The following is a 26,647-nucleotide window of genomic DNA, read 5'->3' on the forward strand; positions in this document are numbered from 1 at the left end:
AAAAGCACTGTGATATGATTAGAGTATTCGCAAAAGCAACAGATTAATGCAACATATTAGGCATGCATGTCAAACAAAAAAGTTTATACTTTTTCACTTTAATGTTCTTGCATCTCTTACACCTTAGGAAGATAATAACTTGTTGTCGATTGCAAGAACACAGTTAAGTCCACTAGTATTTGGACAGTGGCACAGTTTGTTTTTATTTTCTAAATTCTGCCTCTGTACACTAACATAGTGGATTTTATATTAAACAAGCAAGATGTGATTATAGTGCAGACTTTCAGCTTTTTTCCAGAAAAGTTTAGCTAAAGTATTACATTAACTTTTTCAGAATTACAGCCATTTTTATACACAGTGAACCATTTTCAGAGGCTTTAAAAGTATGTGCACACTTGACTGGTAAGTAATTTTGTGGTCAAGTGAGATCTGCTTTATTCCATCACATGTTAAACAGAAAAATGACCTAGTACTGAAATTTCATTTGGTAGGCATTCACTGGAATTCTTTATATGAGGGTCAACATTAGGATGAAAAAACAAAATAAAAAGATCGGAGAGAAAGTAGAAAAACTTTGGGAGTGGACAAATCAACAGTGTGCTACGTTCTTTAAAATAAGGAATTCTCTGGTGAGCTCAAGATACCAAAAAGGCCTCAAAGATTGAAGACATCGGTTGGAGTGGCTGAGCTGTCTAAGTTAAGAAAAAACTTTCACAAGGGTGAAAACACAAAACAAGCAGAAACTGAAGGTGACTGCAAAATCTCAAGGGAGGGGTGATGGCATGTGGCAATGTCTGGGTGGAGGAGTTCTAGAGTTCAGAACAGTTAATGTTTGTAAAGAATTATTTTTTGAAACCAGTTATTAAACAAAGCTGAAAGTCTGCACTCACATCCTAACACCACTCTGCTGTAGAGAGGCAGTATTTGGCATCATCCAAATACTTCTGAACCTGGTTACAACTTTGAAACATTTGCTTTTGCACTTGCTAGACAAAGCCATCTACTTGCTTATTTAAAAGAGAAGTTAGTCAGGATGTGGTAATGCTAGCTGTGATGTTGACAGATTTGTTTAGTAACAACAAAGTGCAAAGACAAGTTACAAGTCATATGACATATACAGCACATAGTATGAGCACAAGCACAAGCTTTTGACTTTGCACCAGTTGCAAAGATGTCAACATAAAAGATCCAATAAACACCACAGTCCACTTTGCTAAACAGGAAAACACCTTCACATCACTCCGACCACAAGCTTAGTGTGCATGCTGCAAACATTTACCTACCAACGCTGTCCAACATCGATGGTTTTTTATAGGTTGGTTTATTTGATCCTGCGTATAACCGCACACAGTAAACATAGAATTTGCCCAGTTATACTTTTGCCACAATGAATACTGGTATATTCTGATTTAGGTTTGCACTTATTTTAAGAAAATTTACTTCATCTTTTACTTTTCTAGTTAGCTTTAAGTCCAACTGATGTCTATTTTTGAACAAACAAAGCTCTACTGCACTACTAGTGCATAGAGGGCCAAATATTTAAGTGTTCAATCAAATTCAAATTCAAATTCAAATTCAAATTTTATTTGTCACATGCACAGTCATACACAGTACGATATGCAGTGAAATGCTTAGACAACTGCTCATGACCTAAAGAAAAAAGAAAAGGCTATGAATAAGATAGGAAATAAATATGAAAATTAAAAAGGGTAAATTTAACTTGGAAGGAATAAAATAAAATAAAATATAAAAATTAAGTTAAAAATGAGATAACTGTACAACACAAATTAGAATGTAGGGTAAATTTAACTGGGAAAGAATAAGATAAAATATATAAATTGAAGTTGAAAATAAAATAACTGTACAACAAAATACACAATACACAGTATAGAAATATATAAGAATGTATGAAGAAATATAAATATAAATATATATATTCACGGAGAACAGGAAATCCATTAGATGTTAAAGAACCTCTCGTCACTCCTTAAGTAGATTCCCTGTCAGTTTGATTTTGTTTAAATAGGTCATCTTTACTAATATGCACTGTTGCAAAGACAACCAAACGTCTAAAATGATGGAAAAAGTCAACATGTCATGGTCCTGGGCCATGTTGGCCCAGCATTCTTAGTTTTCTTGTATTTTGTTCCTTATTTATGCCGTGGTTCCTAGGTTCTGTTAAAGATGTTCTTTATTTGATTACCCCGTGTTTCATTCAATGTTTCCCCAGCCCGTTATGTCTGTGCTCTCTCTCCTCCTGTCTGAACCTCTGTGTACTTCCTGTTTTACTTTGACAGTCTCTCGTCAGTATGTGTCATGTTGTGTTCACTCCTGCCCTGTCTCGTTACGATTATCTGTGTCAGCTGTGTTCCCCGTGTGCTCCCACTTCCCTCGTTAACCCTCTGTGTATTTATGTGCATGTCTCCCTCAGTTCAGGGTCGCGTCAATGTCTCCTCCCCGAACCTGTGTGCCTTTCTGTGTTCCCTCTGTCTTCTGTTAGCATTCCCAGTTTAGTTCTGTTTCTTTGTAAGGCCTGCAATAAAGCAGTGATTTTGAGTTCAGTTCCTGTCTCCGTGAGTTTTGCGTTTGGGTCCTCATCTGCCTCCACGCAGCCAGTCCATGACACAACAATTTGCAACTCAAGTTTTCAGGCGACAATTAAATTCTCTTAAACACACGTTTGCACTCCAATCCTTCAGTTTTATTGATACACACGTAGTCAAAATAAGTTAAAACATCCCATTGTATTATGTTGCAAATCAACACCCTCATCAAAAACCCAATTCACAGTCATATTTGCAGCAGCCTATTACAAATTCACAAATGAAACTAAGACTGAGTGCATTTGTACCAAAGAACACAACACAGTACTGTGCAAAGGTCTTAGGCCACTCTGCAAAAAAGGTATCGTATTATTTAGGTTCCTAAGATTATTTTCCATTTTGTCTATAAAAAAATTAAAACAATATGACAAAACATAAAACATATCTGAAATAAGACAGTTAAATAGGTACACTGATAAATATCTTGTTTAAGACACATGGTAACATTTACTAGGGGAAGTGCATCTTGCGTTGCCTCCACAGGACGAGTCTTTGTGAAGTGAGAATATGTGTAACCACACTCAGCAACATGAGAAAGATCGTCATTGACATCACTATCACATAGTGACTAATGCTGCAAAAGACAGAGGAAGCTTAGCATATTTTCGATGCATTGCAGACACCAAAACAAGAGATTGATAAGACATGGTTTTAAATGCATGTCCAAGTTTCATTACCTTGTGCCAATGTCCAACCAGCTGCCATAGTCCTGCACCATGAAGAAAAAATGCTGAGGAGAGCAAGAGTGAGTTAAAATCTATTTGAGCCTCATGTGCAGTTTGCTTAACAGTGGACGGGAGAAAGTCTTTTATAAAAGATCAACATTAAACCTGCATTACCAGAGCCATCAAGTCAGAGATAACCAGGACGATGAGGAACAAACTGCAAAATAGAAATAAGAGAGATTTAAACATTAAGGAGCACACATTGGTCAGTGCATTTAAACCTTTTCATGCACAATGAAGGAGGAACTAGAAGATACTGGGCCATTTACTATAGTTATTTTAGCTGCCTCAAGGTTTAAGAGTCATGTCTGGCCTGGTCTGTCTAACAAAGCAAACAGAACGTACTTTAACTTTACAGACAGAATCAGATCAGTGATTCAACGTTTCCAACAAATTCAAAGAGTTAATTCAAGAATTAAAAGACTAAATTTATAATTTTAGATGAAGAAGCGAAGCATTACCTCCTTGATGATAGCTGTGTTGCAACTTGGATGGTCTCAAATGTACACATCACTATGATGAATGGAATGATAACCTGCAAGAACAGATGACAATTTAAGGAAATGTAGGATTCTATGAAATGACTCGAAATAAACACATTATTATACAAACTCGTTAAGAAGTATGATGCCAAAATTTCTATTACAAATCTGTCTGCCTAAATTCTCTGTACAATAAATGTAAAAAAAGATACAGAAATTAATGGGCTAGGCCATGGCTAGGTCAGTGTGTGAATGTGTGTGTGAATGTGTGAATGACTGAATGTAGTGTAAAGCGCTTTGGGGTCCTTAGGGACTGAGTAAAGCGCTATACAAATGCAGGCCATTTACCATTACCATGGCTGTTAAAACAAATTAACATGAGCGAAAAAGAAAGGCAGGTAAACTGTATTTAAGTTTACTTCTCAAGCAGAATATGAATAGATCATGACTTGTCATAATGTGCAAGACACAGTACATATCATAAAAAGGAAATGTTTAAGAGTACAGTACCTTCCACATCATCAACCCTCCCATTATGAAAGGGTTGAAAACAGTGAGGAAACAATAAACAGATGCTGGGTCAAAACTAGGCAAAGGGAAACAGAAGTACACAAAGTGACTACAGACACCAGACTAGAATCTTTAACTTTTCAGAGAAGAAAATGGACCTCGTGTTGTAGAATATACACACTAACATACTCTATGTTTGGTGCAAAACATATAGTGCATAGAAAAGAAATTTGTCAGAACTGACTTTTTTTTCTCATCTCCTTCCTGTATGACACTCTCACACTCACACAAAAATACTATGATGCATATACCTGTTTATGGACGCAATGTTTCCTGTGCCAAAAAATGCTGTTATTATAAAAAATACCTGAAGAAAAGGTGAAGTCAAGGTAATGCCCAATGTGAGAATGAACCAAGTTGATCTTTTTTTGTCCAATTGTACACTTTAAATTTTTAATACTACATCTTATTTGATCAAATCCAGCCTGAACATCACCCACAGACTCTAATGAGCCCATTGCACTTCTGTGCTTCGACGAACCAACATTGTTGCGACTGCTCTTAACAAGGATACAAAAAAATAGGACCTTCGGATGTCATCCAGCTTCAGCTGTCGAATCTTGGTGATGTCGATGTTTGCAGAGAAATCGATGGTGGATAACTGGAGGAAAAAGAAAACCCCCCAAAAAACTGTAACTATCTGTAAACCCAGCCACAATGAGACACGGACTTTAAGACCTGTGTAGGTAAGCTGGGATTTTGTGTGTGAAAGCTTTTTATTACTGTGATTTAATATGAACAAAAAAACAAAACAAAAAAAGCATCTGACATCTAAATCAGTGGAAAGGAAAAACACCTGAGCACTCCAGAAATATTTCTATATTCTTTTTTGAAGTGTAGGCTGCTGGGAGATTTCCCATGATGCACTGAGCATTACCTCTTTCTTTTTAATTCCATGTGATTTTATATGGCATTACCGCATGTTATTAAATTTCGTCTTTTCTTTCCCGCAATTTGAATTTTCTGTTCTCTCTAAGCTCTCTTCATTCTCATCTCTTTCCCCTCATCCTCAAACTGCTCATAGCAAACAGCCTCTCCCTTAGCCTGGTTCTGCCGGACATCTCTTCCTGTTAAAAGGGGGTTCTTGCTTTCCACGATTACCGAGTGCTTCCTCATGTCAGTTGACTGCTGAGGTTTTCTTTCTGAGATTGTATGGTTTTTACCTTACAATATAAAGCTCTTTACCTCTTGCCTACCAGACATGCCCTGAGCAAGCAAGGCATCCTGTTCGATGTTAATCCACACAAACATTAACCAGGATAACACAGGGGGGAACAAAGCCTCTGACCTGTGAGGGAGACAAAAATAGAAATATCATTTTACAGCTTTGCTGCGGTGGTGCAACTCTGCACAAGACACAACTAAAGCATCAATGTGTTGTCCTACCCAGTGCTAAGCAGCAAGTAGGTGGAGGTGAGAGACAAGAATATGCTGAGGAGTCGATGAAAAAGTCGTGTTGAGCTCAGCAAAGGAACAAATATAGAAGATGCTGTAGAGAGAAGAGTTGTCAGAGGTTATTTGGGTGTCAGCGATATGATGTTTTAACGTCTTTTGAGGTATAGCTTACGTATGCGATCAATATTTAAAAAGTAAACATGAATGATAGACGAGAACAGCTATAACCATTCTAGATCCCAAGTATCTTGTGGCCACTTGCAACCAACCCACCTAATGTGCTCCAACTGATGATCTGATTAAGAAGGGGTAGGCCCTGTTTCTGTTGCAGGCTGGAGTGTGTGAGGGATGGCACGTATGCACACACAGCAACAAGGAGCATCTGCCGGGTTTGACAGGTAATTAATAAGTATTAGCAAATGCAGTGACACACACAAACACACATATATATGCCCACAGTGACATGTACTGTAGTCACCTGTACGACAAACTGTGGCCTGTCACCGAGGTGCAGCGGTGTCCTCCGTCGAGATGACCAGAGGTAGCAAGCTGAGGTGAAAAGAGCGAGCAGACCTGCACAGGTACTGAGTTGACAAACAGGATGTGTTACTGTACTTTCAAAAACATGGATAGTTTGTACACACAGCTCGTTGTGGAAAGACGGTATTATGTAGCAGTTTAATCATTCCTCGTTTTCAGGTGTTCCACTTTCAAATTTCCCGTCTGTTCATATATCGAGAAAGTACCCATCGTGGGACTTTTTAACTTTTAACAGTAAGTCTATTCAGTTTCCTTTAACTGGGGGTGGATGCTCATGGCTCTACAGTTTTTTGGGGGTTTTATATTTGAATATTGTGATGGATATTTGCATCACTAATATGATGCCGATCTGTTCTGCAGATGTTCTAATTTACTGAAACTCACCTACCTAACCTGGCATGAATTGGGCTCTCAGTTTTTCCCGTGATAGGATATTGCGGTAAATATTCAGATAAATATATACAAATAAAGGAAGTACTCACACCAGATGTATGTTAGGCTCTCTACCCACAACAGGCATGAGGGGGAAAGCAGCTAGACACAGACAGCCCACAAGCCAGCTCAGTGAGCGTGACTGCACAGAAACAGAGACAAAAAGAAATGCTGTCTTCCACTTTGACACATTTACCATTTTGTATCTATATTTAATAATTACCTTTATAATTATCTACTGCTTTAGGCAAGCAGTACCAATAACACTCTAGTTATAGACACATAAGAAGAATTAGAATGGCTACAGCTATAATACACATTTTCCTGCTTTTATCTGGCTAATCTGTAAATTACCTTAGCCTTGCCAAAAAGCCCTGACAAGAAGGGCCAGAGAGAGAGAACAGCCAGCCCTACAGTCAGCATGGCGCGATGGAAGAAGCTCACCACCTGGGGGCAGAAAAAATAAACAGCCATGCAGCATCCAGGTTTATTTCTTACAGTTAATGATACACAAGTGAAATTTTGTGCACTTATGCAGAAGGATGCCTTTAACACAGCAGATTTAAAGACACCTACCAGCAGCTCAATCCCAAACGCCACCAGCACAAAATAGCCCAGACATTTCCACAGTGGGAGAGAAGGGGCTGTCTGAATCAAATCTCTCAGAGTTCCAGACCTAAAAATAGATCATTGATGGGATTACTTTTTCCTGTGATAAAAGGATGAGATGAAGAATAAAACATCTCTTTATCCCTTTTACATAGGAGAACCATGAATGCATAAAACGCCAGTTCAAAGGATCTAATTAGCACTTCACTCCACCTGAGCCAGATGTGCATACAAGCCTGTGTGAGGCTAATTAGATCCAGTGAAACGCTGCTGTATTCACTGACTGATGTGATCCTTTTGCATGTGTTTTAATATCAGGTTTCTGTGACTATAGTAAATATACAAATTATTGTAAATTGACTGAATGCATCTGAACAAACATGTTTTATACATTTTTTAAATCCAGTTTGCATTATTTTGAATGTGTCTTTTACTTACTCGTTTAGAACAGAATACCACACAGGGACAGGCAGCAGGCAGTAAATATAGTAGGTTATGGGGCTTCTTTGAATAAGCAGGAAGACTGTGATCACCACTGCCACACACGTGCACAGCCTTGCCAAGTTACGTCCAGGAATCTGGACACAGGAGAAAAATACCAACTTAACATGACATTCAGGTTGTGCAGACTTGTTTGGGTGGAAGGCATCTTGAGGGATTACAATCTACTGTATATCCTAACCTGTTTAGTGAGATTAGGATGTCTGTTGAGACTCGCGTGAGTCTTCAGTATGACTAAGACGACATATGAGGTCCAGCCTACAAATCCCAGCACCACACTGCAACCGAGGAAGAATCGGTCATAGGTGTGGTAGTAAACCAAGCCTTCCAGAGAGCGAGATATCAGAGACTGGCACAAAGAGATCTGACAAGAGACAAACAGAGGGACAAAAACCTAATTTGTTGCTTAAGCGGAAGAAAACATACGATGGAGAAAGTAGCAATAATGTAGAATGCATTTACTGTAGTTCATTTAAGTTAGACGTTAGTTTATGAACACAGGTTCAGTAAATGTTTAAATAATTCATCAAAGTATCAAAATAAATCTAAAAGTATGATTAGATTTAAAAGCCACAGACCCCCCCCCCCCCCAATACTCACAGCATCCTCGTACTTCTCCAGCTGAATGAGTATTCGGGCCTTCTGGGTGAATTCTGCTTGTTTTGACTCAGTCAGAAGTCTGAGAAGAAAGAGGGATGGTGCAAAAAAGATGAAGTGTGTGAAAGTGTGCAATTTAAATATTGCCATGAATATGTGGTTTGGTTAGTGGACACATTCTTGGCCTTCATGCTGCATAACCTCAGAAGTTAATCTAAATGTCACATTGACTGTTTTTTAATGTGTCAGCAAAAGAATTTACTGAGAAAGTGCAAACCCCGTCTCCAGAAACGTTGGGATTTTTTCCAAAATGCAATAAAACCCCCCGAAACTTTATATCTTCAGAGGAAGCAGGGTAACTGATTGGGTAAAGGTAAATTTAGAAATCACCACAAACTCGGTCTTTGTGGGTTGTGGTTCATCCCTTATTTCCTTAATTCATGAGAGAATTGCTCCAGATTTCAAAAGAAAAGATTTCTCAGTGCACTATTGCAAAAACATTTCTTCAGACATCTATAGTATGTACCACTGTGAAAAGATTAAGAGAATTCAAACCATTTCTCACACTAAGGTCAAGACTGAAACCAGCGGCTACACCGCCTTAGAAACAGTCACGCTGCAGTGAAATAAATATATAAATATAAATATAGCCACCGGGGCTCAGAAGTACTTCAGAAAACCACTGTCACTTAACATAGTCCCACATCCACTAATGCAACTTGAAACTGTATTATGATTGAAGGAGGAAGTCATATGTCAGTTGCATAGAGCTCTCTATGCCAGGGTTCACCTCAGAAGGACAGAAAGACTGTGTCATTGTGTGCTGTGCACAGATAAATCCACATTTCCGTGTTTCTGGAAAACAGCGCTGAGTTCTCTTTGCCAATGATGAAAACAACTATCCAGATTGCTATCAGCGAAAAATGCAAAAGGATCTGTGATGATACAGAGGAGCATCAGTGACAACATGACCGCAGGTTAAATCAAGTAAAAATGAACAAAATTTCTAACTGGAAAACTACAACACTCAGTTCAAAAAAAAATTTAAAACTGCAATTAAAAGAAACACAACAGTAAATATGTCTCAGTCCCAACTTTTGTTGAGTGTGTTGCACCTGTCAAATTCAAATTTTGGTACATTTACAAAAAGCAATTAAGTAGGTCAGGAAATTTTTCCAACATCTTTGTACTTTGGTCACTTGAATATATGTTCACATGAATGAACATATCACAGATTTGTATTTTTTAACCTCCTAGGACCTGGCATCCACATATGTGGACATCACATTTTGGGTTGTCTAGACAAAAATACTAAATTTTGCTCTACAAGGGCCTGATATCCACTTACGAGGACGTTATACTGCTACTGTTTTATCAAATTTTAAAACAAATGTCTTCATATGTGGATCTAATTTTTCTCAGAAACAAAAATCAGTAAAAAATAAATAAATAAATTGGTAATTCTTTGTTTTTACATTCATCTGGTCCCAAACAGCCCAAATAGCAAAGAGAAATTAAAAATCCATGCCGTGAAAGAGTTTGGAGGTTAAAAACATTTTAGAACATATCCCAACTTTTCTGGAAACGGGATTGATATAAAAACACAGCATTTACATTACAAATACTTTTGTTTCTGCCAATTAATTCTTTGCAAAAGGGACTCTTTTAATCTATTCCCTTTACGCTATCTATGAGGTCACAGTAAACACAACAGGCCACGGTGAAAAGCAAATTCATGTTCTTCTGATTGGATTTTTGTTAGAAAAACACATCAGTTAGTTACTGTACGTACTGGTATGGGGTGAAGAGAAAAGATAAGGTTGTCTCCTTTTTCTGCATCATTTTCATCTACAAATAAACACACACACACAGTAAAAACACAGCTTTACCATCAGTTTAGATCACAGTGTCATATAGAATAATAAAAGACATGACAGATAGTTGATAAGCATTTTGTTAGCCAAAGCAGATGCTGTTATACCTTGAACTGCTCCAGTACTTGAATAGCATTGGTGTACATGCTCTCAGCCTTGAACCGCTCACTGTTGTTGAGGTAGAGAAGAGGTAACACGCCCTGAAAAACAAATACAGACAAAACTTGTAACAAAGACTTGAAAAATTATTGAACATTTCCCATTAAATTGCTGATTTTGTCTCTGACTTACAACAGAGTTAACAGGAATAGGCACACCAATGAGGGAAGCCATGAGCGGAGCAATGTCAGCCTGCCAAGACACACAAATATTACACTTTAATACAACTGTTGACAGGAAATTGTTAAAAAGTTTAAATTTTCATGAGCTTTACCTGACTGACGTCGACTCTACGAAGATGCTCCAGTTTCCAGTCTAAAAGAAACAAACAAGGACAATCATTTAGACAAAGTAAAACAGACAAACAGGAGGGAATCGGTTGTAAATTTAAATCTTAAAAAGAAAAAAAGTGTTTGAACGTACCTTGTAGGAACCCATCATTGTATGGTTGGGGTTCTGTGACTCCCTTGGCTTTCTGAACCCCAGCTCCCCATGCCACTAAGGGGGTTAGCGTTTCAGAAGGATGGCCCGCACCGTGGGAACCTGGGGACAAACGCACACAAACATGCCAAAATAGAAAACTGTAATAGAAAACTCGCTAGCAGGCAGCAAAACATTTAGATACACAAACAAGTTTACCCCAGTTTGTCATGCCGTGGTCAGAGGTAAACACATAGGCTGTTCTGCCATCATTGTCGAAGAAGTCCTCTATTATAGACACCACTTCAGCTACACCTGCATCTACTAGACCAATATTGTCTAGGTATTCTCTGGGGGGAAAAAGACAAAATAGAAGACAAAGATGCAGCTGGATGAGAGAATGCTTATTTGGATGAATTTGTTAACATGACTAAAAACCACTGCACTACTGCCTAAAGGTTAAAAAATAAAAAAAAAATAAAAATCAGCAGCTCTTAATACAAGGTTAACTACTTACTGCGACATTGGTCTGTGAGCATGTCCATTAGTGTCAATTCCAAGCAGATGCAGGAAGAAGACATTTTTATCCTCCCATAGGCTGGCCTTCAGAGTGGAGTTAGACTGTGCAGACTTAAAGAAGGACTGTTGAAAAATATTAAATAATTTTAGGCATATTCAGGAAATCCATGTGGATGAAATTCTGGAATGACTCCAAGTTGGGTTATATTTCATGACATGACACATGACATGACATAATACACATAAAACAGTCTTTATAAAATGTGTTTTTGTGGGTAAACCTGTAGTTAATATCAATCGTAAAAAAAAATTTTATGCTAATACTTCCACTACATACTTTGACTTGAGTGAACACCCAGCTGTCTAGCTTGGATGCATCTGTGGAGGCAAAGTCCTCCTCCACTGCCGGGTATGTGTGGGTATACACATGGTCCCCACTAGCGCCTGAAATAACCAAAGGAAACATGTTTGCTCAGATATGTGATTTAGTGTTTTTTTCTATTTCTTTTCTATTGTGTAGATTAATGGTTCTGTTTGTGATGCTTGTGTACCTTTGGCAAACATAGGCAGGATATCAGGGCTGCCCCAGCACCAGGTGCGTCTGCTCTCATTAAACACAGAGTCAAATTCTACAGGATTTTCCTTCCAGCCTGAAAACAAGCACATAAATGGTCACAGTAGAATGCCACAGAGAAACACATACAATAGAGAGTAATCTCTCCAAGTCGCTGAGCATTTCTCTTCCTACCATGTAAAACAAAACAAAACAAAACAAAACATCATGCACACACCTTTAGCAACTGCACTAACATCCTCATAGAAGCCAGCAATGAGAGCAACATGACCGGGCCGAGACTCGGTAGGCACACGTGTGTGTGACACACCCCAGGTCCCCTTGTCCTCTATTATACTCCTGAAATATGGAAACAGAAGCGCATATGTTTATGCAAACAGGAGGAATGAAAAGACATGCTGTAAAAATGGCATCACCTTACAAGAATAATTAATATAAACAGACCCAAACTCCACATCAAAGTTTATTACTTTGTATTGGTTTCCTGACCTCAGGTATGGTGTCCTGGATGAGCCATTAGGGAGCAGGGTGAAGAGACTGTCTGCTCTGAGACCATCGGCCACCACTAACACCAGTCTGGAAGCAGGGGGTTCCAGGGGTGTGGAGTGGGGTGTCATGCCATGGACCAGAGGAGAGGTGAAGTAGATATCAAAGATAGAGATGAAGAAGACCACGTGGACTGTCAGCCCAATCACAAAGAAGGTGATCATCCTCATTTTGGGTGCCAAAGCCACGCTGAAGAACAACTGAGGGTTTACTTGAGGACAAGCAGGATAGATTTATTTGCTTGGAAGTGAAAAGAGGTGACTAGAAGAAGGAAAAATAAAAAAAAATTGGAATAGAATGAAGACAACTCACAGCCCTTGCAATCAGGATTAAGAAGTTAAAGCCAATAGAAGGGGCATTAGAAGGTTTCAGAATAATATAGGCTTCTTAAGCCAAAGTATGCGGTCTTAAGAGCAGCTTAATCCTTCGTTCACCATATGCCATTAAGCAACGTTAAAAAAAATACTTTAATGTTTATTTCGGAACATTTTAATGGTCCAGCCAACTGACCACTGGTAACAAGAAAGTAACTTAGAAAAACAGGCCATGAAAAGAGTCTTACCTGCATGTAACGTCAGCGGATTTTGATCATAAAAACGGGAATAATGTTCTGTTAAAGAATGAATGAGTGAGTGACCAACCTATCTACTACTACTACTACTAGTTCATAGATTCACTTGTTAAACACTGCTTTAGCTTCCATTGTCACTTCGTAGATCGCCAAGAACATGCTCAGAGAACCAGACAGATCAACCCAAAAAAAGATCAACCTAAAACCAAATGTCTCCCTGTTTAAGAAGATTACTACAAGAAATTCAGGCAGCATGAGCATTCACTTCCTTGTTGTCACTCGTTTTTGACGTTGTGTGTTGACGTGGTTTGTAGCTGCATTGTGGGTAGTGTAGTTTAAATTAAACGATTCACTTCAAGTTTACCTATTACGAAATGTAATAAAAAATAAACAGCCCTTATTTATTTGTTTTGTTTGCAGTGAAGTGCAATTTAATAGAAATGGTTTGGGCGCAGCTTTTTTTTGACAGCATAGTAGCTAGCACTTGCTATCAGCTGTCAAATGTGCCCTGCCTAGTTTTGCTCTCTATATCAAAGGTACCCAATACTTTTCCAGTATTCCATAAAAGGGGCGGGCTTTGGGAGTAGCGTCTCTTACATTTGACCAATCGTATCTTCGCATTTCTTCTTCTTCCTCCTCTTCCACCTACCAAACCTTAGCTAACCTAATATCCATTCAGGAAGCAGCGGGTGTGATTAGCTTAGCTAGCTTAGATTGCTAAAAAAAAAAAAAAACTCTTTAGGGCAAAAATGGCGTCGGTGAACCCATTTAATCTCAGTGATTCTGAAGAAGAGGCCGAACGGCGCCCTAACGAAACAGTTGACACAGAGCGGAGTCCGAGTGACGGGGCGCCAGGACCACCGCCAGGCAATCCTTTCTCTCCGCCTGCAGACGCAGAGCCTCCATCGCTCCTGCTGTCTAGCAACCGGACGAGCCCCAGCGGTGAGGGCATCTCGGCGTCGGCCGCCGCCACCTCCGCTATGGCAGGCAGCGCCGAGACGCGGGTATCTGTAGATGTCATCGCTGCCCAGTTATTGCGGGACCAATACATCCTCACGGCCTTGGAGTTTCACACCGAACTGCTGGAAGCAGGCAGAGAGCTCCCCCGGCTGAGGGATTATTTCTCCAACCCTGGCAACTTCGAACGACAGAGCGGTACTCCACCTGCCAAAGACCAGGTACTCGGACCTGGAGGACCACTGAGTAAGTGTCGTTAGCTGCTCTTAGTGCTACATATGTAGCTGTTCGCTAGCTCTGTATTGATGTTGTATGAAACAGAGTTAGCCCGTCAGCTGGCTAACGTTAGCTTTAATCATTGGCTACGATAGCTTGAGATCTGTTTGCTGCACCTGCTCTTCAGCTCCAGGGCCGCAGCCAGCTATTGGATTTTGTGGGTCAGTCGTGAGATGACAGACTAACACAGAGTTGTGACAAGGCATTAAACATTAACTACTCACTGAAAGATAAATACTGGTAGCGTAATAATGCTGGTGACCTGTAGTGATCGCCCAAGTGTAATTTAGCCCTGTAGGAAAACACCCGTCAAAGGTCAGAGGTCAATATCGGCTATAGAAAACAAAAGAGAGGAAGGAGAAGAAGCGGGTGCTTGTACGAACAGCTTTTGCCTTTCCCTGAACCTATGGGATCAGAACGATGCCACCTTGAAACGAAACCGAAAAAAATATTGAAACCGAAAAAAAATATTGTCATTGAAATAAATGTACTCAAAAATCTTGTATTGAAACCGAAAAAAAAAATTGATAGTGAAAAACAATTAATTGAAACTGTAATTCTTTTGTTTTCGCTTACAATTTTTTTTTTTCGGTTTCAATACAAGATTTTTCAGTACATTTATTTCAGTTACAATATTTTTTTTCGGTTTCAATATTTTTTTCGGTTTCGTTTCAAGGTGGCATCGTTCTGATTCCATATGAACCACAGTATTGCTTAAATAGCACATTTGAACGAAGGAGAATTCTACAGTCTTGTAATAATGATAAAACAGGCTTCAGGCTTCCTGAATTAGTTTGAAGCTGTATCATCTGGTCCAGGAGCAAAGTGTCTTGTAAATGGTTGTGTTGCTCTACACAGGTTGCGTCTACCCAGCTAGGGAGATAAAATGCTGTAAATGTTATTATGTAAAATGTGTACATCTGTTGCACCCTAATCCATTTACAAGACTCATTTTCATTAATCACCATGCACCAACACAGCAGTTGAAGAGTCTGGCAGCAAGGACCTTAGGCAGACCTGCTATGCAAATGGTACCCATGGTCACAGCCTCATCCACAAATAAACAGCACTTGCTATAGTAGAAGCAGTAACTAAAGAGTTAAAATCTTGTTAAATAGCAGCAAAAACATTTGTTGTGGCCCCACTTCATACCAGTGAGTCAAGCGAATGTATTTGCACTCAGCATAATGTCTTGAGATTAAAAGATTAGCAAATTGGCTACAATGATAGACTATTAGCATTAAAAAAATGACCAGATGAAAATATATTGGTCTAACATTTAGAAATGTGTTGACTCAACATTTATTATTGTATTTACTTCATGAATTCATTGTAGACCTCATTAATATAAATTATAATCTTATAATTTTAGATGTGTGATAGATTAGGAAGCTTATAGGTAGTAAATTGAATTATGTTACACCCACATTCATTGTTCACCACACTAATTTAAAAAAATAAATCTCCTTTCCACTGAAAATGAGGTGTTTTTTTTTCTGTTTTTCTGTTGTATAGAAAGTGCCATGTCACACCAGTGGGTGTGTTTGTCTACTTGACTGTTTGAAATTAGGGGGGGGGGGGGAGAGAAAAAAGTCTTCTTCTAATATCTATTTGGCAGTGAAACATGCACTCAAAATCAAGGCTGACTGATTTTATATCACGGATTTAAGATGTTTTTGTAGGGTGAGTTTGGTCATTCATTCGAGACATTGCCCTCACGAATGAAAGAATTTTTATCAGTGTGCCAGACTGTGAATGGCTTTTTGCAGCATGTCATTGAAGCTGTGCTGCAAATGTAATTTTGACTTTTTCAAATTATGGAACAAGGCTAAATTATGTATTTTTACTGTAGAAGCATTTGGCAGTTTTCCAGCTGAGCGATTCATATAAATAAATGTTAAAACCAGAACATTGCCTAAGATCTCAGAAAACCGGAGTATAGTTTTAGGCGTGTGTCTTGGTAGCTGGCCTCAGTCTGGCTTTTCCAGATTGCAAACGGCAGCTAGTCAGATTCCTTGTCTTTTTTAAAATCTGTTAAACCCAACCTTTATAATTAAATTCTGCCCTTGTATCTATGCCTTAAGGCTACAGCAGTGTGTCTTTTAGTATCTCCTATTTCCCAAAAGGTTTGGAACATGGTAAGATCGTGAGTTTGAAAGGACCTGACACCTCCCCTGTTGTGCTTGTGACAGGAACATCATAGAGAAGTGGTGTAATGTACAAGCCTGTAGCCTGTAACAATGGGTTGAAATGAGGGACAGACTTTGCTGAAGGCCATGTCATCCATGTCATTTTTCGTCCTAGCATAGCTGATAGTCCAGACCTCATGTGATCTCTGCAATTATCTTTCTTCTCATGTGGGAAGAATTTCTCTGTCACATTGCAACATTAGGATTAACTTAAGTTGCTCTTGTTGCTAAAGAAGGAGGGATACTGTTTGGATGTCTGCTTTCTTTTTCTACATTGACAGAACAGCTTGCTGTTTCAACAGCCAGTTTCTCGTGTGTGTTTTTGTTTGTTTTGTTGTTGTTTGTTTTTAAACAAATCCCCTTCAGTGGTTTCTGACTTTGTGATCCTTATGATTGTAAACACTATAAATAAAAGAATGTCTAGTTTATGATGACTTATTGCGCTGAAATAAATTTTGATCCATAGATTCTGATGCCTGTTATCAAGTCTGAAGTTAATGAAAAGATGGATATTGTACCTGCAGCATACAGTCTAGAGAGTGTGATAGTTTCCTTGGATAGGCTTCATCCATATAGTGCTATAAATAAGACTTTTTTTTAGATATGTGATACAGGCTAGAGTTTAAAACAAAATCTCTCTGATGAAGTAACAAATCTCTGATGAATCTGAAATGTAATTGGTGTGGTGATTGCAAATAAAAAAAACTTGTGACTGTGAATCAGCAGTGAGCATGTGTGTGGATAATGACTGTGTTACAAGCTGCATCTCCAGCTGTTGCTCTAGGGCACATGACACAGCATGCCATCTCCCACCACCTTGCTAATTTGCTGCAATGAATTTTGCAGGATTCTCTCTTCACCTCTTGCTAGACAGGCAACTGTTTATTTGTAATCGTTGCAGGAACTTTTGTATTCTTTAAATAGGTTAAATAGAAGCTTCACATTATCAGTTCTAGCTCATTTGTGACCACAATTTATGTGCTGTCCTAGTCTGAAATCTCCAAACTACATTTTCAGTGCGCTGCACTCTAATGTAAATAGGAGTATATTGCTGTACTGTATGAATTCACACAGTAAACATGAACATACATTTGATTTTTGTCTAATACTATGCAAAGCGATTGAAATGATAACATGCTTAGGAATAGAAAATTCTGACTTGACATAGTAATTTTGTACTGAAAACTGTGCCTCAAATGGCTTTATTCTGTTAGTTTGAGTTGACAATATTGAGATACACAGAATCAGTGGTAAAATCTCAATAAGTAATCATCATCATTTATTCACATACATACATACACACTGGCGTAAATAAAATGATCTACCATCTGCTGCCAGACAAAAAAGGCTTATTTTCTTAAGACCTAAGATATTTGATCTTGTGTAGGTTTGTGTGCTTGTCTGTTATTCACTTATAATATGTGCTCCACTTTTTCATCCCATATTTATAACCACAGTTTAAATCAGTCTTGCCAAAAACCTTCCCATTAAATTAAAAGTGCCTGTTGGCTTCCTCCTGACCATTCATCAATATCAGCTCCTAGGCCCTGATGTAAACTCGTGTACCTTAGCTTTCAGTGTATATCCTTTAGCGTTTTCTGTTTTGGCAAGTAGAAAGACAATCATCTGTGTGCGCTTATGTGTTGTATAATCAGCTGGGGTTGAATAAAGGGAGGTGGTGACAGACTGAAGTGTCAAATCTGTCAAGGAAATGAAAGGTCAACCAGGCTTGGTTTTTTTTTTTTTTTTTTTTCCTCCCTTTTTTTTTTGTACACAAAGGACATCTGCAAATTCCCCCTCACATTGTCAAATTACTTTTTTGTTTTTTCTTTTGCTCCGTTCATGCACGCACACCTGCAAACTCTATTACTCGCTGTTTTGCCAGATGGATTGTAGCTACTAACAACAAATGTCCTCACACATCATCAGGAAGTAAACATGTTTGGAAGCTTTCTATGCAGGAAAATTAGTTTGCCTGACATCAGCTTGGCAGAACAGTGACACTTGTGTAGACAGACAATGGAGAAACACTGTCACTATATCATAAAGTTGCATGGTCATGAATTTGAACATGACATAAAATATTGTATACGCTTATATAGACAAATCTTATATGTAACAGAAAAAGAAATATTAGTGAAATACATTACTTGTCTACAAAGGGAAATACATGCTGTTTTTTTCCTTTGATATCTAAGTTTTCCTCAGTCTTTTTTTTTTTTTAAACTCTAGAGGATTTTAACAAACCAAAGTAGTAATATGATCAAAGTTTATAATACAAGTTATAACTTAATGAGTGGAAATGATTTGCTAATTCAGTTAAATTACTCACACAGGTTTTTGTTTTGTTTTTTTTTTTTTTGTTTAAAAACATGTCTTTCAGGCCAACAAGGTCACATATGAGTTGACATTGTACTGTATCTTGATATCAGAGAACAAACAGGCCAATCTCACACTTGCATTGCTGTGGAAAGAAAGCCAACACCATTGACTTAGCTATCAGAGCAGCCTAGCCCAGTGAAATATGAGCAAAGAGTGTGCTTATTTATCACCTTTATGTTCCTTCTCTTAGCACCTGCCTACCCCTGTGTATAGTTGGTGAAATTAATAGTTTGGAAGTGGGTTTTACCACACTGAAGCTGACCCTATTATTTCATAGAGAAGAATCTATAGAGCACCATCTAGGCTGCACAGTTAAATTTTTCAACTGTGAGCTCTTGGGGAGTGCAATCATTTAGCTGTATGGTTATGCAGGTGTATACTTGTCTCACTTCTGTCTCTGTGTCTGTGTTTTTGTTCAGATCGAGCAGGCAGCATCAGCACCTTAGACTCTCTGGACTTTGCCCGTTACTCAGATGACGGTAACCGAGAGACAGACGAACGGGTGGCAGGTAAGATGAACCATACGGTCAGGGCTCAAAACAAGAGGCCCAGCTTACACTGGGGATAAAAGATCGGGAGAGTAGACAATGACTGAATGGGAGCGCCGTGGAATATGGCAAAATGAAATCTAAAAGCTGCTTTAATAACAACAATGACCAGTAATAAATAAACTCTGCTTAATTACACAAATGTGTTTCTGTCAGTCCTGCTTTATTAGGGATAAATTAGTCACATTTTTCTCTTTTTAAGTTCATTGAGGTCTTTGTGCCTCCTCTCACGAACCGTCACACTGCAAAACCAGTCTGTGGTATTTTTGGTACCAAACATGTATCAGCATTATTTAAAAATCGCACTCTCCCCCGCCCTCCCCCCTCAATGGCTCATTCGTGACACACAGTCTGATAGTTTTAGCTGAACACATTAACAGCTCCTCCTGACACCAATGATGTGTCATCACACCACTGGGTTTAAGAACAGGTGTTCATTTACTGGCATATTGCCTTTTTTCAGGTGTTGCGTGGTGAGCATTTTTATGCTGTGGACTAAAGGAAAAAATAAATGAGTAAGCCCTTGATATTTATGTAGAATGCCGAAAGCGAAATGGGATCAGGCAGGCACTATGCATATTAACCAAATCCCCTTCTGGTTTTAATTTTGTAGTTTCACAATCCTCAAGATGAAGACATTAATTTTTAGCCATGAGAAGTCTGCTAGATTATAAGGGTTAAAGCTAGTAACAGTTTTCTGCAGCCATCCACACATTTTAAAAGTAAGTGTGTGTAAGTGTGTGTCCCAAAACTGTGCCTAAGCTGTTAAAGTGGTGGATTATGTTGTGTATTTTTGTTTGTTTTTTTATTTTTTTACATTAAATTTGTTTTCCCTTCCACTGTACATGAATATTAAGGGTGAGAAATGGATTGTAGAGCATGATGGGATGGGGGATGGCATATAGATTGTCCTATGAATATAAATGTCATTTAATTTAAATGTGTATGTTGCATTCTGATGGTAAAGTCTTGGGTAACGCCAGTTAATGCACCAATAATGTAAATGCGGGAAACGCTTGCTTCTGGTTTGGGGCTTTTATCAGTTGAGAAAAACAATGACGTGAAGTAAGGGCCCAGTTAAAACCATGCAGCAGAGATGTTGGTTCCACCTCACACCTCCAAATTATGCATCATTTTAAAAAATGACTATTCACACACTGCCCTTTCTACCAAATTGCCATGTTTCCCTTCCTCTCTCTTTACTTTTGAAACATCCCCACTCTCATTCCGCTCAACTTGTTCTTCTTGTAAGAGCCCTGCCCCCAGCTGTCTGACTCTGGGTTTTCTGGCTTTCTCCGTTGACGTTGATCAAACCCCAGTAAAATACTGGACAAGTCACTCCATCCAGTCTAGCTTTTTGCTTTTATTTATTTATTTTTCCTTCTCTTCCCGTTATTCAGTTCTTGGTTTTCCATTTTGTTGCGTTTGCATCCTGTGCACTTGATCTGCTAGGAAGGTCTAAATGGTAACTCTGTTTCCTCTGGCAAAAAATTATTATTTTTTAATGCTCAGAAATTGGCTTTGACCTTTATATGGAAATTCAGACTGTTTCCTGAAAATGTTTTTCGGCTTTTTGTTGGTTTTTTTTTTTAAGCTCTTCTTTATAGCGTGAAACCTGCTGTTGGTTTCACGCTATAAAGAAGTGTGAAACCAACAGCAGCCTTAAACCTTAAGTGACACATGTTGGGGAAACAAGAGACAGACCAAATTGCAGATTTTTCAGTGCACAGCTATGCAACATAGTTTTCCTGCTCCATTGCTTATTACTTTTTGCGTGTGTTTTTAATCTAACATGTCTTAAGACCTTGTGTGTTCTTTAAAGAAGAAATCAGTATGAATCTAGCATTTACCATTTTTACTTATAGATTAAAAATAAACATTTTTATAAATAATACCTTCTGCTCCTTCTGATAGTATATAAGATGCCAGAAACGGCTTCCTCGTGTTTCTATGATTGGCTTGATCGTGTTATGTTTTTTGTTTTTGATTTGTTTTGCAAAGTCAAGAAAGACTAGTCTAAATCGGTAACCTAGCAAAGAATGCCAACCTCACGTTTTGTCTGTTAGCTGAAATAGCTTTATGTTGTGGTGTTCATAGTGTGATGGTCTTATCTCTTAAGAACAAAACATTTGAGCATTGGCTGTCCCTTGAGTGGCTTGAATTCAAATGTGTAAATTACTTATAAAAACCTGTGTCAGACAGCTCCTAGTTTATCAAGGATACATTTTAGTAGCCTGACTGGATTTGCTTGCCTCAGCTACAATTTAGGTAAATTTGGACTTCCATTAGTTAAGTATTAATGAGAGGAAAACAAGGGCAGGAAATTCTATCATCGAGCTGCGTCTCAATGCAGAAAACACACCTGTCCAAGAAACATCTTGCCAGCTTTACCATAGTCCTCTGCTGCATGCGTTCCTTAGACTCATGATTTGCATGCATCCTTTTTTGTTTTGTTTTTATGACTTTTTAATCTTTTGTGTCATTGTTTGGTTTTTCATACCCATCTGTTTTATTTGTTTGTTCCCTGTCTTTGGTTGGATGCACTTCCTGTGTGTGTTGTCACTTCCTGTCCAGTGCTGGAGTTTGAGCTACGGAAAGCAAAGGAGACCATTCAGGCTCTGCGCGCCAACTTGACTCAGGCAGCAGGTGTGGCGCACTTTTAACTTCTTCTCCACCTGAACCCTTTTTTGTTACAGCTTTCTCTCTTTTTGTCAGAGAATTCCTTTTGGTGAGTGATGCTCAGCATCCTTTCAAATTTATCTCATATATTCTCAATTTCTCAGAGAGCGAAGTGCCCTCTCAGGAGAGAAAAAACTACAAGTCAAGCCCTGAAATTCAGGTGGGGGATTTATAAGCTTTCTAATTTTTCCTTTCTGGTGAAATGAGTGAAGAATGAACGAATGTGTCCCTTTAAACCTTTGTGAGAACATTGCCGTGATCGACCTTGTTCTTCTCTGCCTCAGGAGCCTATCCGCCCACTGGAGAAAAGAGCCTTAAACTTCCTTGTGAATGAGTATTTATTGAAAAATGAATACAAACTCTCATCCATCACCTTCTCTGATGAAAATGATGATCAGGTAAAGGATGGTAAATGCCTAACTGGAGTTAGTCTTTTCTTTTTAAAAGTAGGTCTGTCTCCTTTTCAACAAAAAAAAACAAAACATCCTAATTCATAAGAAAGTACTGAAGGTAGTATGAATAATTTAAACTTGTACTTGCACATAATTGTGTAATGCAAAGGAAGAGCCCATGCCTGACACAAATGACAATTACTAAACTGTTTTGTTTTATGTTTCTTCCCAGGACTTTGAGTTGTGGGATGATGTTGGCCTCAACATTCCCAAACCCCCCGACCTGTTGCAGCTCTACAGAAGCTGTGGCACCGCCCTCCCTTCTCCTCGGGACACAGCTGATGTGTCAGTTGGAGTGGATTTTGTTGATCTTCCTGGAAACTGCATTGCCCAAGATCCACTAAAGAAGCCTGACCTTTCACAACAGGTGTGTGTACGCTGAGTTGAACCTGTTTTATTGCTTTGTATTCCTTCTAGTACCAGAGAGATTCATTGAAAAAAGGCTGTGAAACTAAACGCAAAGTGATTTTTCTCTTTCAGTTAAATCTGAAGAAGAAGTTGTGACTTCAGAGCTCCAGCTCTTGAGCTGAATTTGTAATTTGTCTGCATTATGTTTTTTTTTCTTCTCTTTAGCAGCAGACAGAAGTCGTGCAAGAGTTGGAGTACCAGATAAGCCTCCTCAATAATGAGAAGCAGAACCTAGCAGAGCAGATGAAGAAACTGCAATGGTGTGTGCTTGAGTGCATGTCTGTGCTTGTATACTATTCTTTTTGAAAAACTCTGAAGTCTTTGATCCTGACAAGGCTTCCAACATTCATAGCACTGCATGTCATTTCAGCAAGAACATTTACCCCTTTTACTGCTGAGCAAAGAGTCAGCAGAAGTATTCATTAAAAAAAAATTCTCAGAAGTTTTCAGCACCAAGTCCACATTATTTCCATAACCGTGACCAAAACTGGCCATGGTGTAAAACCAGATTGGAAATTTCTCCCAAGCACCACAGCTGCATGAAATTACAGAGGAAACTTTGGTTTGATGCAAAAGTGGAACTTAATTTTCTTGTCATGTGAAGTCTTTAATTGACACCATCAGGATTCTGACCAATTTTACTGAACAGTTCAAGCATGACTTTGATGGTAGGGGTGAAACAGTCGATTGTCTCGTTCACTTGCTGCTTGATTAAGTATGTAGTATTTTTTGACTTATGTTATTTTACCTCTGCCCCACAGTGAGATTCAAACACTGAAGAGGACCGTTTCCTCCCCGCCTCCGACCACTTTGGACCTGGGCTCTCAGAATACACCTAACACTTCTTCCTCTTCTGCTACCACTGCTTGCTCCACTGACCCTCTTTCTGTGGTATGTGGTCATTTTGAATATGTAAAGCACAGGCTTATTTAAATGTCTACCAGTCACACAGTTTTCTATAGTAAATTTTAAAAAAAAGCAAGAAGAAAAGAAGAAAATCATTCAGTCTGTATGACAGTTTCTCTGTAGTTTGTCACAAGCCCAAATATTTGACCCTATAATGCTAACGTCTTGTAGTCTTATCCTCAGCCTCCCATGGATAATGGCAAGTATCTGGACATCCGAGGGGTTTCAGAGCCTGACAATAACGCAGACAACCTCTCTACTCAGAACACATCACAATTCCACCCACAGACTCACAGCAAGTTGAAGAATAAGCCACTTGTCCAGTTTGATCAGCCAAACAGGTGAGTGAAAATTCAGGCATGAAAAAACCTTGCAAAACAAAGACCCAACTTTCCTAACATTTCCTGCATCAAGGAATGCAAATATGATGCTCTAATGTAAACAAAAAATATAGGGCTTTTTTAATACCTGTGTGACATATGTAAATCCACTAACTGCCTGAGTCTAAAACCTGTAGACATCCCTTGAGATGTCCTGCCAGTGCAGCCAAATTCAGTTGCTGATTGTGTATCTTTGTGTTTTCAGTTTTATCTTCAGTAACAGCAGCTTTGCAGCATTTGTCTGAATATGACAGGGTATAGCCCTGTACAGTTCACAATTCATCGTGTTACTGTTATCAACACATCAATAATTGAAACTACAGGGTGGGCCATTTATATGGATACACTGTAATAACATGGGAATGGTTGGTGATATTAAAGTCCTGTTTGTGGCACATTAGTATATGTGAGGGGCAAACTCATCAAGATGGGTGGTGACCATGGTGGCCATTTAGAAGTCGGCCATCTTGGATACAACTTTTGTTTTTTTTAATAGGGCCATGTGACACATCAAACTTATTGGTAATGTGCTTGGTTTCAACGTAACTTTATTCTTTCATGAGTTATTTACAGGTTTCTGACCACTTATAAAATGTGTTCAATGTGCTGCCCATTGTGTTGGATTGTCAATGCAACCCTCTTCTCCCACTCTTCACACACTGATAGCAACACCACAGGAGAAATGCCAGCACAGGCATACCATAGACAATTGCCTTCAGCTGACCCCAAAGATAAAATTCTAAGGGGGTCAGATCAGGAGACCGATCTGGGGCCATTCAACTGGCCCACGACAACCAATCCACTTTCCAGGAAACTGTTCATCTAGGAATGCTCGGACCTGGCACCCATAATGTGGTGGTACACCATCTTGCTGGAAAAACTCAGGGAACGTGCCAACTTCAGTGCATAAAGAGGGAAACACATCATCAAGTAGCAATTTCAAATATCCAGTGGCCTTGAGGTTTCCATTGATGAAGAATGGACCCACTATCGTTGTACCCCATATACCACACCAAACCATCACTTTTGTTGGTCCAACAGTCTTGGAGGGATCCATCCAATGTGGGTTAGTGTCAGACCAATAGCGGTGGTTTTGTTTGTTAACTTCACCATTCACATAAAAGTTTGCTTCATCACTGAACAAAATCTTCTGCGTGAACTGAGGGTCCTGTTCCAATTTTTGTTTTGCCCATTCTGCAAATTCTGTGCGCCGATCTGGGTCATCCTCGTTGAGATACTGCAGTAGCTGGAGTTTGTAAGGGTGCCATTTGTGAGTAGCTAATATCCGCCAAAGGGATGTTCGACTAATGCCACTCTCCAGTGAGATGCGGCGAGTGCTACGCTGTGGGCTCTTGCTGAATGAAGCTAAGACAGCCACTGATGTTTCTTCATTAGTGAGTTTTCTTGCGTCCACATTTTGGCGAACCCAACACTGAACCAGTTTCACAAAACTTGGCAAGCAATTTGCTGACTGTAGCATGGGAGATGGGTGGTCTCGTAGGGTGTCTTGCATTGAAATCTGCTGCAATGACCTGGTTACTGCGTTCACCAGATATCAACACAATTTTGATCCGCTCCTCACGTGTTAACCTCTTCGACATGTCAATAGCTGTGAACAAAGTGGAACTTGTAAATAACTCATGAAAGAATAAAGTTACGTTGAAACCAAGCACACCATTGTTTTTCTTGTGACATTACCAATAAGTTTGATGTGTCACATGGCCCTCTTCCTATTGAAAAAACAAAAGTTGTATCCAAGATGGCCGACTTCTAAATGGCCACCATGGTCACCACCCATCTTGAGGAGTTTTCCCCCTCACATATACTAATGTACCACAAACAGGATTTTAATATCACCAACCATTCCCATTTTATACGGTGCATCCATTTAAATGGCCCACCCTGTAGAGAGCTGGTTCAACTGGCAGCCATATGTGTTCACGCTGCCTCCGCCATGTTAGACAGATAATGTGGTATGCTTCAGACTGTGAGGTCTCAAAACTTTTCTCACCAAGATAAACTTGGTTTCATTTGTTCAGATAGGTGCAGGCTCTTTTAGTCTGGCAAAGTCCAATATAGCCATCTGTTCTTCAGTGGAGTGTGCCTTCCTCTAAGCCCTGCATTTGCCTTCATAAAAGGTGTGTCTTGATCGTAGACTTTGACAGTGATTGAACTACTTAAGACAGTGTTATTGACTCAGATTGTTAATTTGGCCACTCCTAAAGTTTTTGGCGTTTGCCTGAGAGGTATGTTTTAGTTTTTCAGCCTAAGGATGGCCTCTTTCATTTACATTGACATCTCTTTGGACGTCATTGGAAAGTTCCAGTGAAGTTCCAGCTATCAAATTAGACGC

The 26,647-nt window shown here is 39.1% G+C and overlaps 2 protein-coding genes and 2 long non-coding RNA genes across 14 annotated transcripts in view; 3 read left to right on the top strand and 1 right to left on the bottom strand.

The window, feature by feature from the left end:
• Positions 1 to 377: 377 nt before the first annotated feature.
• On the top strand, positions 378 to 4,163 carry LOC146511261 (uncharacterized). The gene is made up of 2 exons (XR_014876201.1): positions 378 to 2,323; positions 2,364 to 4,163. It is a non-coding gene; the product is annotated as an uncharacterized LOC146511261 (long non-coding RNA).
• On the bottom strand, positions 2,669 to 15,400 carry pign (phosphatidylinositol glycan anchor biosynthesis, class N). 3 transcript variants are annotated; one of them, XM_085173188.1, is made up of 30 exons: positions 15,054 to 15,400; positions 14,575 to 14,754; positions 12,490 to 12,807; positions 12,218 to 12,339; positions 11,978 to 12,076; positions 11,764 to 11,870; positions 11,425 to 11,549; positions 11,127 to 11,257; positions 10,911 to 11,030; positions 10,762 to 10,802; positions 10,620 to 10,679; positions 10,436 to 10,528; positions 10,247 to 10,302; positions 8,458 to 8,536; positions 8,039 to 8,221; positions 7,795 to 7,934; positions 7,324 to 7,423; positions 7,102 to 7,194; positions 6,798 to 6,889; positions 6,254 to 6,359; positions 6,049 to 6,157; positions 5,767 to 5,869; positions 5,566 to 5,668; positions 4,895 to 4,981; positions 4,632 to 4,687; positions 4,321 to 4,396; positions 3,790 to 3,863; positions 3,443 to 3,485; positions 3,281 to 3,333; positions 2,669 to 3,177 (listed from the first exon to the last, which is right to left on the bottom strand). In XM_085173188.1, exons 3-30 carry the CDS (start codon positions 12,714 to 12,716, stop codon positions 3,054 to 3,056), a joined length of 2,802 nt encoding a protein of 933 aa, XP_085029314.1. In that variant the 5' UTR covers positions 12,717 to 12,807; positions 14,575 to 14,754; positions 15,054 to 15,400; the 3' UTR covers positions 2,669 to 3,053. The 3 variants fall into 3 exon arrangements, with proteins under 3 accessions (XP_085029314.1, XP_085029315.1, XP_085029313.1); XM_085173189.1 differs by lacking the exons at positions 14,575 to 14,754; positions 15,054 to 15,400 and adding an exon at positions 13,109 to 13,655 and having other exon boundaries at positions 12,490 to 12,757; XM_085173187.1 differs by lacking the exons at positions 14,575 to 14,754; positions 15,054 to 15,400 and adding an exon at positions 13,109 to 13,655.
• relch (RAB11 binding and LisH domain, coiled-coil and HEAT repeat containing) overlaps positions 13,867 to 26,647 on the top strand; it is a 37,645-nt gene continuing 24,864 nt past the window's right edge. For 5 of the 9 annotated variants that reach the window (XM_085173178.1, XM_085173179.1, XM_085173182.1 and 2 more), the window contains exons 1-9: positions 13,867 to 14,320; positions 19,341 to 19,430; positions 22,044 to 22,115; positions 22,253 to 22,308; positions 22,433 to 22,546; positions 22,773 to 22,967; positions 23,174 to 23,268; positions 23,770 to 23,899; positions 24,086 to 24,255. In XM_085173178.1, coding sequence (XP_085029304.1) covers positions 13,867 to 14,320; positions 19,341 to 19,430; positions 22,044 to 22,115; positions 22,253 to 22,308; positions 22,433 to 22,546; positions 22,773 to 22,967; positions 23,174 to 23,268; positions 23,770 to 23,899; positions 24,086 to 24,255 — 1,376 coding nt within the window. The remainder of the gene's footprint in view (positions 14,321 to 19,340; positions 19,431 to 22,043; positions 22,116 to 22,252; positions 22,309 to 22,432; positions 22,547 to 22,772; positions 22,968 to 23,173; positions 23,269 to 23,769; positions 23,900 to 24,085; positions 24,256 to 26,647) is intronic. The other 4 variants (XM_085173184.1, XM_085173186.1, XM_085173181.1 and 1 more) reach the window with 3 other exon arrangements.
• On the top strand, positions 19,437 to 20,685 carry LOC146511264 (uncharacterized). The gene is made up of 2 exons (XR_014876200.1): positions 19,437 to 19,899; positions 19,933 to 20,685. It is a non-coding gene; the product is annotated as an uncharacterized LOC146511264 (long non-coding RNA).

This window comes from Neolamprologus multifasciatus, chromosome 9, assembly GCF_963576455.1.
Source record: "Neolamprologus multifasciatus chromosome 9, fNeoMul1.2, whole genome shotgun sequence".
In the NCBI taxonomy this organism is placed as follows: Eukaryota; Metazoa; Chordata; class Actinopteri; order Cichliformes; family Cichlidae; genus Neolamprologus; species Neolamprologus multifasciatus.

What these genes read in the sequence shown, in the direction of transcription:
- pign (XM_085173188.1), bottom strand. Translation starts at nt 12,716, where the DNA reads ATGAGGATGATCACCTTCTTTGTGATTGGGCTGACAGTCCACGTGGTC. An exon ending in TTTCTCTTCACCCCATACCA is followed by an intron (nt 8,537 to 10,246) that starts GTACGTACAGTA and finishes CTTTCTTCTCAG; the next exon opens with ACTTCTGACTGAGTCAAAAC. An exon ending in GAGGGTTGATGATGTGGAAG is followed by an intron (nt 3,864 to 4,320) that starts GTACTGTACTCT and finishes CTGTTCTTGCAG; the next exon opens with GTTATCATTCCATTCATCAT.